Below are 14,950 nucleotides of genomic sequence, written 5' to 3'. Positions count from 1 at the left end.
TGCCCTCAATCCCCTCTATCCCAGTGCAAGTTGAGAAATAGAAGCACCTCTCAGTGATGGAGATAGTTGGAGATGGAGAGTTGCCAAAGGAAAACTACTTTCTGATTTTGAGATTCCTCCTGTTGCTGTTACACTCACGGTTAAACACACTTCAATGTAGATGCCTCTCCTCGACAAGCGTACAGAACTCCTAATTAAGGAGTTTCATTTTTGCCACAAAAGGAGCTAGATTGTAATGGATCCTATTCTTGATGAGGGGTGAGATATTGTATAAACCACTAGCAACACCACTGCAAGAAAATGTAAGTAATTAGCATAGCTTAACACCCAGAGCAGCACCAGTCAATAGTATGTCAATTTAAAAACAAAAATCAAAAGAGTCACCTTAAGTGGTTTAGCTTTTCTTTTTGAAAGATAACATTAACCACACATTTTTTAACTGATCCACTATACTATTAGCTATCTCATTCTTTCAGATTTTTTTAAAGATTGGAGTAGCCTATATATCAAACCTCATGTATACTAAAAAGCCACAGCAGCAATATAGCAAGAAACAACCCATTTTCTCAAGTTGGGATTTTCTAATCCATTTCAGTATTTAATTTGCCAGTGGCATGAGCACATTACCTGTAAGCTAATAAAGACCACCTGTAATCTCATGCCTACTATTCTGTTACAGAAAGACCAGTGATTTTGGATCATATCACCCTTAAGGAAGGAGGAGGAAGAGTCCTGAATGTGAAAATGGACTTGAAACTTTTGACCATCAGCTACCAAATGCTGGTGGAACTGGTGTCATTCCTTCACTTCTGAGGGTTAAATGCCAACCTACAGAACTGAAAATTTCATTTTCTAGGACTGATTGCTGTGACAGGAGAGGTAATGAGGAAAGAGAAGACATTACTTTCTGATTTCTTGTGAAGAGAGAATGGATGCTGGATCTGCATGGAAACCACTTGGGCTAATGTTCCTGGACCAGAACATAAATGTGTCGTACATGTGGCAAAACTGGCACGACTAACATCATCACTGGCATTACCAACATGAAATAGGCTGCTTCTTGACTAAGATGACAGGAACACAATTTCACATAGATTAATAACTGTGTGTGCAAACGTCTTTTATACAGTTTGGGTACAAAGAAATTCTGCATCTCAAAAACATCATACAAATAATATAAATAATGCTAGGAGTTGTCATTCTGAGACGAGTTATTTGGCTCAAGTCTACAGTAACCATTAAATTATTACTTTAATTAGTCTTCAAGGCAGCTGGTGTAAAGAACTTTAGTGGGCTTAGAACTTCAGTTGCCTTACTTTTAGGTTAGCTAAAGTGGGTGACACCCAATGTGAATATTATTTGTCTTTTTGAGATCAATCTTCAGAGCTTGCTTAGTCACTTTTGCACAGGAAAGATCATGCAAAAAATGCACTCATTTTCTTCCTATTGACAGTACTGAGTCAAAGATCACAAGGGAGAAGACAGGCCTTTTTAATTCTTCTTTCAAGACTTGCATTATCTATGTACATCAACACCAAGAAACATTTACTGCTTTTTTTTTTTAATGTCATAAAAAATATGCTTATCCAATATTTAATGTTGAAGGCCTTTCATGTTAAGTAGTATATTCCTACTGGTATAAAGCTGGTAATCAATACATTGATTGTCACTAAATAGTAGCACCTGTTAAGGATGTAAACCCACTGGATTAATAAAAAACACAATAAATCCAGGCAGCTATTCACCTTTATGGCACATGCTAATGTTATCAACGACAAAGCTATTAAAATAACAAATTAGTTCAGAAAAAAAGAAAGCAAAAATAATGACTCTTTGGTAAATAAAAAAGTCTTTTAAGAGACTTTAACAGAAAGGAAGTTCGCAGGTCCACCTAAAGAACCGTCTTTCATTATGTTAATGTAAGCATTAGACTATGATGCACATATTTGCATAGCATAGAGGCACAAAACCTGCACAGAATGTACGTGCAGATTTTACCAGCGAGCACCTAAAGTTATCATAGACACGAGTGCAGCCACACACTTTAATCTGAAAGTATTTAAGTTAGTTAAACCTATAATTCAGTTCTTTTTCCGCATTCAAAATTCTGTGTGGGAATGCTGGCAGATAAACCATGCTCTCCATGCTTGTGATTTCTGGATTGCAGTCCATGTTTAAAAACTCCCCCCACAGCTGCACACAGACACATGTGGACAGTCTGGAGGGATTTGGTGGAGGAAAGTGCAGGATGCCTAATCCCTGCCTTGGCTCTGCAGCAGCACAGGAATCAGCATGAGAGAAATGTACACCCAGGTGGGTGCGAGGTCACCTGCCTTGGCCTCAATGTTCAGCAGTAGCTCGGTCTCTGCTGGCAGCCTGGAGAGGCTCCAGAGCACCCTGAGACCTGGCTGCTCACTGCCACCTTGCCCAGGGTGTCCTGCACAGGGCCAGGCTGCAGGAGCCTCCCAGCTACCTGGTAGGAGATGTGCCAGAAGCTTGCTAAACCGTGGGAATGCTACAAGAAGAACAGAAACAATTTTGGCTTTGTTTGTAGGATCGCACTGCCTGCGAGCCTGGTGGGAGGCAGCGCGGGAAGAGCAGAGCCGGCATTCGGCTTCCCTGGCTGGATGGGCAGCTGGCATCCCTGAAGCCAGCACAGATAAATGCATCTCCTGTTAGTGGTGATGTGAAGGGCTTTTCACAATGAAAGCAACCTAATGAAAAATAATCAACAGCAAAGCATATGCAAAGAAGGCATGATATTTCAGTCAGCGCCTGTTTATGTGTAGTCAGCACTAAACCTTGCCAGCTGCAGGTAGATAAGAAAATTCACCCAAACAGTACTTTATGCTGCATATTCCTTAAAACAGCTTTAGAGAAACCCAAACACAAGTGAGAAATCTTTTCGTAAGCAAAATCTGGCACCTTTTACGTGCAAACCCATATACAGATCTCTATGTGTATCTCATATGATTAGAGATCGCACATCCGCCTTTCCCAACCACTGAGGACTTCAGCAAGCAACCAAAGGGTATTTTCCTTCCCCACCACACACTGCTTGGCTAAAAAACCTGATAGGTAACACTGACCTTTAGCTTGTCATAGCGGTCACTTAAAGCTGCCACCTGATGGTCACGGTGTCTCCCGACCAGTTTACACAAGGCACAAATTAACTGGTCATCAGTCACACAGTACATGTTAACTTTCTCGTCCTCATGTTCCAAGCACATTAATCCCCTGATGTGAGAGTCTGGGATAGGCTCGATGAGACGGTGGCCAGTGAATGGCTTTTTATTGGGGTGAGTGGCTTTCAGGCACTCCTCGCAGTAGGACACCTCGCAGGTAACGCAGGTTTTCACCGCCTCCTGGGCAGGGTCCTGGTCGCAGAACTGGCAGAGCACCTTCTCGCAGGACGACATGCTGTTGTTATCGAACGCCCGCTCCCGGCGGGTCTCGCTGGGGGAATTGGGCCCGCTGACCGAGGCTTTCTGAAACCTGTCGATGATGTTCTGCAGGGTGACGTTGCGCTTGAGCCCGTCTAGACCGCGCTGGCTGAGGGTGATGACATAGCGGCAGGTCGGGCACTGGAAGGCGGTGATAGACTCCACTGGCTCGTTGGTGGCGCAGTGGGAGACCAGGATGCGGTGCGCGCAGTTGAAGCAGAGGCTGTGAGCGCAAGGCAGCAGCAGCGGGTCTTCAAACAGCTCCAGACAGATAGGGCAGGTCAGTTCTGACTCCAGTGTTTCCATCTTCAGGCAAAGCTTTCCTGTGGCGTCAGCGAAATCCAGGGAAGCTGATCAGCTATCTGGAAACACATGTAAAATTCGATTAGGCAAGAGAAAACATGAGGGGTCAGCCATGGGGGGTTGTCAACTTTCGCCACTCTTCCCTGGTCTATCAACCCACCATGCTGGGCGGGAGAGCAATGAAAAGTTTTGAACCTGCACGTACACACGTCAAGGTATTTAAACTCTTATTTCCCCCCTCTCCGTTCACTTAAGAATGAAAAAACCCAAATGTTCTTCATTTTTTTCTCCTTCCCTTTTTCATGCGATCAAGGAAAACAGCAGATGTTTCTGTGCATTATTAAAACCCAAAATGATGAACTTCAAACAGCCTATTACAGCAAAATTAGATTTCTTTTGCAGATGCTGCTTTTGGCTTCACTCATCTATTAGTAAAACTTAAAAACAAACACCGCAACTTTGCATGGAATTGTGCAAGAATTAGTCTGGAGTATTATAACTGATAAATTTAAAATCTCTATTAGCATTAAGAGTTATTTTATCAGATTGAAATTTTTACTTGTTACTATAGCAATAGCACGGCATTTAGAGTACATGGCTGTGTTTATTTCTGCAAATATATATATATAAACAGAAGGAATAATGTTTCTGTATATGATATCCTACATATATGTATGATACATATCATATACTGATATACTCCTATGTAATTCAAGAACACATGTAGCTGTATTTATATGCATCTATATTTTTGTGCATATATACCTGTGTACATATGCCAAAAAGTGTATCACATACATGTTTGTAGTAAGATTAATATAGCCATGGGAACACACAGTGTTGTAACTGAAATGCCTAATTAGGTAGATGCCAAACAATACTTTAGCCCAAATTAGTGACAATCCCAAATTCTAATGCAAGAAGAGCTGCTAGACAGTAAGAGAGTGAAATGTGTGATTTGCCTAGGAGGAGTTTGTGTAAGTATTCACTTTTGTATGAGTACTCTCTACTGTTAAAACATATGAACTATGGCTTGCTTTAGTGACCTTATTAAACCCCTGAAGTGGATTTGGACTACAATCAGTGATTTTTGAATGGAGGACATGGGATTTTCTGGAGAAGGCAGCAGTACACCCCCATCAGAGATCAACTGAAACTTCATTTTGCTGCTTTTCCTGCGCTCAGTGTTACAGAGAATGGTTTTGAAAGAGTCGCCCTACGCGACTCTCCCTGCCTAAGCTCCCGTCAAGGGCCCGTCACTGCCGCAAGCAGACAGGTCAGTGAAGCAGAAGCAAAAGCTATGCTTCACACTCACAGAGCTGTACCTCTTCACAGAACAATCTATTTAAGCTTTGTTGCTCATAACTGAGGACGGCTTCAGATGGCACAGCTGCATCGTCTTTACACTGTAAAGTCATTGTTCAGTTGTGTGAACTCTTGACTCCTCCCCTGGCCAGGGAAAAAGACAGAAGGACAAGAATCCCCCACAAACAAACCTTGATTCATTAAGGGTGAGAAAAGCTCAGGGCTCATTAGCAGCCTTGGGAACCAAGCATACTTGAACCTATGGTACTTCATGACAATTAGTGTTGGGAGCGTGGTGGCAGTGACAGGAATGCTACCTATAACCCCAATATGAACCAAAGCAAAGAGGACAGCTCAGCAAACAGAGGCAAGGTTGAGACTTCACCATTGGTATTTAGTCCTCCTTGCTGTGTGGGAAGAGGAGCAAGGCGTCTGTTCCAGAAGTATGCCTACAAATGAGGATACTTTGCCTCTTTGCACTAATGTGTCCTTTTAGTCTGCCAAAAAATCTGAGCATTTAAAAAATGCACTGACCCCATCACAAAATTTGCTTTCCTGTATCTTCCATGATGCTGATCTTTTTTGAAATAAAGTTCAGTTTGCCAAAGACTAATTCATTTATAGCTATCCATCAGCTGCCATAATTGCATAGTACATCTGGTCAAAATTAAACGTCTGGAAATTTAATATAAGCAGGAAGACAACTCCCCTCTCAGCCATAGCCATACAGCATAGAAGAGATTAAACCCTTTTCTGCAAATGAAGACCAGTTTGTCTTTCCTCCTCTTCACTCTCTGTCTCACAGAAGTCCCAGAAGATCAAAATCTGATTCACATTGTTTGACTCCCTTCCACACCACAACTGTCTACCTCATCATCCCCTTATCCTGCAGGCTGGAACTGCTGCACTGGAAAAGGGACAAGGGGATTTGGGTTTGGCAGGAGACAATGTTTAAAAAGACGAACTAATAATTGCTCATCTATTGGCAGTGAAAACCTGCCAGCCTTTATGGCTTGTTTCTTAGGACCACATTCAGAATACATGGCTTTCTTCTATGCTAATCTTCCTGTACAAAATTCCTTCTGCTCCTCCATGTACCAAACTGTTTTATTCATTCTGTTTCCCTCTTAAAGCACCTTTTTTTTTTAAGCAAAGGCTTTTTTATGGTACTCATATAAAAGAAAGGTACAGATAAACAGCTAGAAGCAGCAGAAAAACATTTGCATCACTGCCTCATAGAAAGATGTTTGAATCACCATCAGGGCTCTACACAAATACCACCATCTCAATTGATGACTAACTCTAATCTATCTGACCTGAATGAGCAGCAGCTGAGCCCTAACTAATGCTATTCAGTATGAGCAAGAGTGCCAAAATCTGATTTCAGACTGTAAACGTCTTGGAAAAAGAACCTATCTTCCAAGGTAAACAAAGCTGAGCACACAGATAGAAACCAAAAAAAATTACATTTCCCGGTTTTCTTTTGCAGTTGCAAATAAGTCAAAACACACCACATCTAGGGCTGAATAAATGAATCCTTTGAGAGCCCCTCACCAAAGAGGGGTTGAATTTTCTGGACAAACAGATGATTCCTCTAATCCACTGCAATTCTGCTTTCACTTTTAAGTAGGTGCTTAAAGTAGAGATCAGTGTGCTGATGATCCAGCTACAAAATCTTTCAAACTCACTGGCCCTTGCCCTAAGGTTTCATATTTAATTTAGGTTTTTCTTTTTTCCTTGAGAATGGTAGAGAATCCATAGCTACAGAAAACTAGAAGATTAGGCAAAAACAGAACAGTTTATATATGCATATGGTTATATTCCATATTCAACCTAGCTCAAAAATTCAAAGGCACATAGCCTCCAGACACAGAAAGAAGTGAAGGAATTGCAAGTACACAATTTCCTATTTGCAAAAATATGGAATTACTGTCATAAAATTGTATTATTACCAAAATATCATTGAAATGACTAGTATTATTTCTATACCCATAGGAAGTACTTTTAAGAGCAAATATCAAAATAGAAGTGATTGTCAAAACAAATGTTATTTAAACAACAAAAATATACTTAAGTAACTTTGAATTTGTGACATCTCCCCAGGCACATAATGATTAGTTATGCAGCATGTTGTAAACACGCACTAAATTAAATCCCAACATCAATCTAGTTCATTACAAGAGTTCTAACACTAGTGGAATTGGCATCTCTGTACCTCTGCTTACAAACATGACATATTTTGTAGGTGGCATTAACACCTTCATTTGCCAAGACATAGCCCAGCAGCAACAGTGGGATCACTTTTGAGATAACAGATTTAGGAAAGGAATAAAAATTACTGCCGAGAAGCAACTGCAGCCAGAGAAGAAGGGAGTGAGAATGTGTGAGAGAAACAGCTCTGCAGACAGAAAGGACAGTGAATAAGGAGAGGGAGGAGGTGCTCCAGGTGGAACCTGCAACCTGAAAGGAACGAGATTAATGTGTCTTTATAAACAGATGGTGTGAATCTGCTTGTAGATAGGGCCCAGGGACTTGTAGGTAGGAATTAACAGGAGAAACCATGAGTTTCAAAAAATGTTACTAATTGAAATGGAATGCTGCTCAGCCAAGGTAGTGCTAAATTTCTGAACTTTGAGAAGAACAAAGACTTAATAGAGCTATGTTGTACACAGGATGTGTGTGCACTTATGTATGCATGTTAAAGGGGACATCTAATAGGTGAATTGGGAAGTCTGTACCTTCCCAACACCTCAGCCAATGGGGAAAGGGAAAGGGTGATGTGGCCAGGAAAACTGGGATGAAAAGGAGGCTGGTTCCTCCAACAGTCTGAGACACCCCATGGAGAAATTCCCTATGGCCTCTCCCTTTGTTCCCTTTGTCCCTTTGTTACAGGACTCCTCTGTCTCCCTTCTGGACATAAACCTCTGGAATTTTCCGCACAAACCCATGGTGAAGATCATGGAGAGGCAGACTGTCCCCCTGCAGCCTGCAGAGATCCACCTGCAGCCCTTGCAAGACTGCACACCACAGCAGGTGAATGCCAGAAGGAGTCTGTGACCCTGTGGGAAGCCCATGCTGGAGCAGATTCCTGGCAGGACTTGTAACCTGTGAAGGACCCGTGTTGGAACAGCCTGATCTGTGTGGAAGGGGACCCACAGTGCAGAGCTTGTGAAGAACTGCACTCTGTGGGAAAGACATGTTGCAAAAGTTCTTGTAGGAATTATTGTCTCCTTTGGGATGGTCCCAGAGCAGGGGAAGAGTGTGGGGAGTCCTCCATCTGAGAGGAAGGAGCAGCAGAAACAATGTGTGATGTACTGACTGCAACCCCCATTCCCATCTCCCACTACTGCTAGGGAGAACAAGGCAAAAAATTAGAAATGAAATTAAGCCTGGGAAGAAGGGGTGGAGGACAAGGTATTTTATTTCTCATTACCCGATTCGGATTTGATTGGTAAAAAGCTAAATTTATTTTCCCAGGTGGAGTCTGTTTTGCCTAAGACAGTAACTGATGAGTGATCTCTCTGTGTCCTTAGACCCATCAGCCTTTCACTATACTTACTCAGCTGAGGAGAGGAGTAACAGAGCAGCTTTGGTCAGCACTTGGCATCCAGCCAGGGTCAACTCACCACAAGTATAAAACTACACTTATAAAGGAATGTGTCAAATATTCTAGTATACTGAGATCACTTTCGGTCAGTAAAACACTACAGAATTCTCTCCCCACATTGAATAAATCCCTAGCTCTTACAATAAAGCTAGCAGGCAATGTTTTATCATGCCACACAGTGTCTCCTGTTCGTCTCATATTCCATCTGGTCCTACAACCTTCAGAACAAGTGAGAACAGAAGCTACTAGGAGTAGAAAAGCAATGAAAAACAATATCCCAAAAATCTTCACTTTCCACTATTGTAAAGGTGGAGCTCATAGCACAAATTAAAGCTGTTTAATTTAAATTTAGTGAACTCAGTCCTATTGTAGGAGGTAGCAGCTGTAGGCCATTCTATAAATTCTAAGCGTCATACTAATAAATAGGACCAGGCAGAAGAGTCGGACTTGTGACATGTTCCAAAATTCCTTGAAAATCCTCTGTGGTAAAATCAGTTTGCAGTGGTTTGGTGAATTACAGCCAAAATATACCTAAACAGGCTTGAATAGTATTTTTCCTAGTCATGTTTTCCAGCAATTTACTGTGCTAAGACTACTATGTGGTAGTAATAGCCATGGAATGACTGCTACAGTAAGGCCATTTCAATCCTGGCCCTTCAAACCCATATACAGAATGGACACAAGACCACTGGCAAATTTAAAGACTGAAAACCTGAAGATTAAGTATTCTTGTTGTAAACACTTGGCAACTTTTAAGGATAGAAAATTCTCAGTATTAAGCTGCCATTATATGAATATGAAAAGAAATGTAATAAATAATATTTTATTTGTAAGTATGAAATGCAATAAAATGAGTTATGCATGCATAGGTGTGCCCATATATGTATGTATCCTACATTTATAGCACAAGGGGAATTGCAGTCAGCACCCACACTATTCCTGAGTCATCTATGGAATGCTTAAGCAGGTTACTATCATAATACAGAGCTGTAGTTTTCGAAGTTGCAACATTTTTCTGTTAAGTGCACAATAAAGTAAAATTTTAAATTTTTGTTCTTTTGATAAACCTGCTATAGGCTATACAAAAATCCCTCAGCTTTCAATTTATTCTGTTAACATTGAAAAAAAGGAAGGAAAAGCTTCTATTTGCCATTCTTTTTATAAATAATATCAACTATTTTATAAATAGTTGCCATTTGCCAACTATTCTTTTTTGCCATTTTCTATCGTTTTCTAGAATATACACAAAACTTTCTGGAGAATAACTTTTTTTCCAACAAGTGAATGTGATTGTTCCACAGCCCATTCAATCAACATTTCAAATGTAATCAAACCAATGAACTCCTGCATAGCTTAGGTGGTCCCTAGTCCATTACAGATTCTACTCTCCGCAGCACGGATATTGAAGCTTGTGTGTACTCATGATGTTATCAATTTCAAACAGCACAGCTAGTGAGATATTCATGTATTGTGTGAGTAGTGCAAAAAGAGCTAATAATCCAACATCAGATTTTTTTTAGAAATGTTCAATGGAAACTTCTATAGCAGTAAAGAAAACAAGCTGCACATACCCTGAAGCAAGCAAATACTTGTTTTCCCACTTGCTTTTATCAAAGCAGTGAGGATTAATAAATATTCAAAGGATAGTGTCTGTTCCACAGCTCTAAATATGCAATAACAAATGGTCAGCATGAAAGAAAATTACTAGTTCATCCTATTCATACATTTTCATTGACAGAAGCATGATCATCTGCCTTGTCTAGAAGTTACATGCAGTGTTTCCGTAATGTTGAGATAGTTGTTTGCAGCATTTAAATGATATCAATATAGCAAATGCACACCTGCTATGCTGTTTGCATGTTATACATCTTTGACAACATTCCTTTCTTGTTGAAACATATGCTAGTAGGAGAATATATTTTCAAAAAGATGAATCCCATTATGTTATTCAGTGAGACAAGAACATCTCACAGAATTAAGGTTTTTGGCACAACACATATTCCTTCTCAAGGGAGATAAAACAATAACTAAGGCTCAAAAACTACTAGACTAGAAGAAAAATATCTTGTCCTGTAAATCTCAAAGCAATTAATAAATTGCTGATTTAATATTATCTATAGTAATATATTAGGTACAATCTAACACATTAATTACACATAGGTGCACATAAACATATACTACTATACACTTGGAATGCTTTTTGGTCTTTATGTTTTTATCCTGTGGCTTTATATTCTTTAGATACAAGATTTAATATTTCCTCAAAATTCTTCAGGACAATGAATTGTTTAATCTTTAGCACACGTGAATCAGCGCTGATCTCCAATTAAATGTATGGTTGAAGGTCTGCTCCAAAAACCTCCTCAATTAAATTTGCACTTTTCACTTGAGAAAATGGTATTTATTCTGGGGTATATCATAGCTATATAGGACCAAATATCAAGTTCACATCTTGGCCTGATACTGGCAGCACGGAAAACAACAACTGGAGCAACCTCAAAAACTTACCAAAGGGGACAAATTTCTACGTACCATACCATTCTTTTTTCCTCACTCATTTCAAGCTAAGAGCTTCCTTGATATAGATGCCACCCCACAACAAAAGGAAGGTAAAATAATGTTATCCACCCAAACCCAAAGTCTTCAAAGGCTTTGGTTGCAGGGCAGAGCTGGAAATCTCCCACATTTCCCCAGCTTGTGTAATGCCTTAGGTGACATGGAACACCCTGATTTTTAACACAGACAATACAGCAACAGAAATACTCAGAAATTATGTGTTCCAACACAGTCCTTCTAGTCACAAAGAGTCTCACACACGTAAATTAGCACAGCTTGGAAACTCTGGAGCCATTAATCTACTGCAAGTTTTCAGAGGAAGTCATAGGGTGGCAGAAAAAAATGATTGCATTCTCTTCCCACCAAGTTGTTCTATGACTTCCTTCACCACAGCTGAGTAAGGGGAATCATTGAGCTGAGTAAAGTTTGCAATCATTGTCTTCACCTAGATAATGACATTTTAATTTCTCAAGGAAGAATAGCAGGGTGTGTTTTCTTATCAAAGAGAGCATTTAAAATAACAGCAATAAATGTCCCAGGAACTGGTACAGGTATGAAGGTGTGACCTCAACTCTCCACATAGAGCTCTGAATTTAAACTACCTGCAAGATGTAATTTTGATGAACTAAAGCTCCTGATATTTATAATCACATTACAAAACACAGTGTTAACTTCTCACTTTTCTGTTCCCTGGTCCTCAAATGCAATCCTTAAAAAAGCCTATAAAAGATTTTTTTTTAAAGGAATTAACACATTTTCTCAGTTCTACTCTGCAGATTTGCAAAGAGTATAAAGAGATTATGGCTATTGCAAAAAAAACCCCTACTGTCTAACACTCCTTCTAATTTATGCCTGCTGTACTCTTAGTACACTGAACTCCCTAAGATCAATGGTGTATTTAAAAATCAATATTTTTAATCAGGTCCTTAGAAGGGGAAATTAGCTGTGAACCATGGGAAAGTGGAAGATAAGGAACAAATTTTATCTGTGCTCTGAAGGTTATCTGTTTTAGACCTCTGACAGAAACCTGTCACTGGTGGAAGAAACGCCCAGCTCAGGCTTCCTGGGCCTGAGAATAATAAAATGGAAATCAGCAGGAGGACTACTCCATCAGGAAGGAGAATCTTCACAGAGGCCCTCGCCAGACCCTGAGTCCTGCTCTGAGAGGAGTGGGGACATTTCCTGTCTTACTGGTGTCACTGCGGTCACCATGGGCATTTATCTGCCACCACAGCTTGGGGTACCAGGCTCCTGTTCACCCTTAGCAGAAAAATTTTTAGGAGCATTCTTCCACTCTGTAGACCAGAACAGAAATCTGCAAGTACCTGGTAGCACATCACTAAGTGAAAAAATATGAGGATGCAGTCCTTCTCTCTTGATGCATAGTGGTTCCTAAATGCAAGTGGTGGCTTTCATCTGAACGGGTCCCTTGGAAGTCAATGGAAAGAAATGGCCATCTCTAAAGCCATCTGATTTAAACTATTTGAGATTATCTTAGTATTAAGTGATCAGTGATTTCTAGATATGTTTATTTTATTCCAGGTTTGAAAGGAACTTAAGAATCTAAGAAATTAAGCCTCCATCAACTAACAAATATTTCAGTGTTCCTGAGCTTTAAAAAGAGAAAATAGAGAATCTAATCTCTATTCTTTATTCTTATGTGGTCAGCAATCACTTGCTTAGCCAAATTTGCTTCCAATAAATATCTTTAAATATGCTTAATTTCTATTGTTCTCTAGTTAAAAATCTAAAAGGAGACACAGAAAACTGAGTTGAGTTGCAGGAGAAGGATCCCAGAACAACCTCTTTCCAGTGGACCACTGAGAAGAGATTTTTCTGGATTTGGATAGTTCTGCTTCTGAATTACTATATCAATACCACCAATAGACCTTTCAAATAAGAGGTTCTCAATGGCACTCACAAAATAGCTTAGCAGCTTTTAAGAGATAATAGAAAGAGAAAACAATAGCTTAATTATATCCCTTTAGATGTTCTTCATCAATGACATAAGGAAAGTCTCACAGTTTGTCTTAAAAAAAAATAGAACAAAACTGTACATTTCCTGTCAGCTGGCAAGCAGGTCAGTGTTACTGTAATAACTAGAGTAGTGCTTGAGAGAGTTACTGGTATGCATTTGCACAGCTTCCAGCTTTTTCTTCCAGCAGCTTCATAAAATGCCTACTTTCAAACATCACTGAATGTCATCTTGTCCTCAGACAACCGTTTCTCTTGAAATATTTTACTGGGAAAATCACACGATGATTCTGTACCTATGAGCCATACATGCTGCTGATTCTCCTAAATGTATGCTGCATTTTGTGGCCTTTTGTGGATACAGAATTTGCACACAAAATAACCATAGTGACCAGATCATCAGTCTGAGCATAGCGGTGCCAAAAGGGCATCCTTTGAAAAAGCATCACCTCTCAGACATCACACTTGAAGCATGTCACTGTTTTATGTTATGTAACTTCATCATTTACAGATAAATAAATGGAATTTGAAAGACTTTGCACAAGGACTGAAGCAGGCTTCAGGGAATGGTTGTATTTTTAAAAATTCTCTGATGTAAACACGTATCTCAGCCTTCATCTGTTATTTTAAAAACAGAATTATAATGTTCCGGATGTTGTTAACACTATGCAGATGCCAATGCCCCTTTATCTCTCTAACTGGTTTTATGACAACTAACAAGACAATAAGTCCTTGTTTGAAAACACAAGATGAAAAATGTTCAATTTTTTCCAGACTTTACAGCATCAAAAGCATAATTAATCACAGCAACAGAGCAAACCTCAACTCCTCCCTACAACTGCTAAACACATTATAAAATTCCTCCTAAATTACTTGCAAGGGCAAGCGTACACAAATGCATCTGCTCCAGTCCCACAAAGCCACCCAGCCGCATACCCACCGCTGGATCCCGCCCTACATCCTCTGTGGGCATCATTGCTGCGCAGACAGGGACCACGCTGACCCTCAGCAACCACCGGCAGCCAGCCGGGACAGGCAGCAGCCCCCACCACTGTCCCAGCAGTCCTGTGGCAGCAATGACTGCGTCTGCAACTGCAAGACAGTTGTGGCTGAAGCACAACAGGAAAATCTCCCCTACAATTGCAGGAAAACCCGCTCCACCTAACTGCCTCCGCCAGGATCCCTGCTCCCAAAGCCAGCCCTGCGTGCTGCACCCACAGCAAAACATCTCCTCTCCTTCCCAAGGCCAGCCCTGGTGGGGTGAGGGCAGGAGAAATGGATCTTCTTGCAGAGCATCCCAGCAAGCCACCAAGGGCTGTGGTGGGACAGTGCTGACTCACAGCTTGGGTGAGGGTGAGCTCAGCCCCAGGGTCAATTAGCCAAGGTGGGCTGGCAGCACCCAGCCCCGTAACGGGAGGGTGGCTTGGACAGGCCAAACCTGCTACACTCCAAAGGAACATCTCCACATTTGCTGTTCTCCAGAATGGCAGAACTCTGAATGACAGACTTCTGGCAAATAATCACTTTTTTTTACTGCTTTTCCCAAATATTTTTCAAAAATGTAAAAAGTCTAGCAGGAGTTCACCAGAAGTGGGGACAATTTGGGAGAGTACAGCACCTGCATGAAAGACTTCTCTTCCTACAAGCTGATGCTTGCAGAGACCCTACTGTCTGAGATTCATCAGGTGAAACACAAGATGATAGCAGTTGCTTCATTTTATTTTTTAAAAAATTTTACTTTAACTTGTATGTAAGCAGCAAA

The 14,950-nt window shown here is 40.5% G+C and overlaps 1 protein-coding gene across 7 annotated transcripts in view; it reads right to left on the bottom strand.

The window, feature by feature from the left end:
• MID1 (midline 1) overlaps positions 1 to 14,950 on the bottom strand; it is a 238,100-nt gene that overhangs the window by 92,522 nt on the left and 130,628 nt on the right. For 6 of the 7 annotated variants that reach the window (XM_088051778.1, XM_088051779.1, XM_088051775.1 and 3 more), the window contains one exon: positions 3,090 to 3,805. In XM_088051778.1, the coding sequence (XP_087907904.1) occupies positions 3,090 to 3,749 (660 nt within the window). In that variant the 5' untranslated portion in view covers positions 3,750 to 3,805. Of the gene's footprint in view, positions 1 to 3,089; positions 3,806 to 14,128; positions 14,267 to 14,950 lie in introns of those variants that run through there. The other variant, XM_088051777.1, reaches the window with a different exon arrangement.

Source organism: Pseudopodoces humilis, chromosome 2 (genome assembly GCF_049639895.1).
Source record: "Pseudopodoces humilis isolate 2021_Gansu_Grassland_sample_001 chromosome 2, ASM4963989v1, whole genome shotgun sequence".
In the NCBI taxonomy this organism is placed as follows: Eukaryota; Metazoa; Chordata; class Aves; order Passeriformes; family Paridae; genus Pseudopodoces; species Pseudopodoces humilis.
The sequence above is the reverse complement of the archived record's forward strand: the minus strand, read 5'-3'. Positions and strand labels throughout refer to the sequence as shown.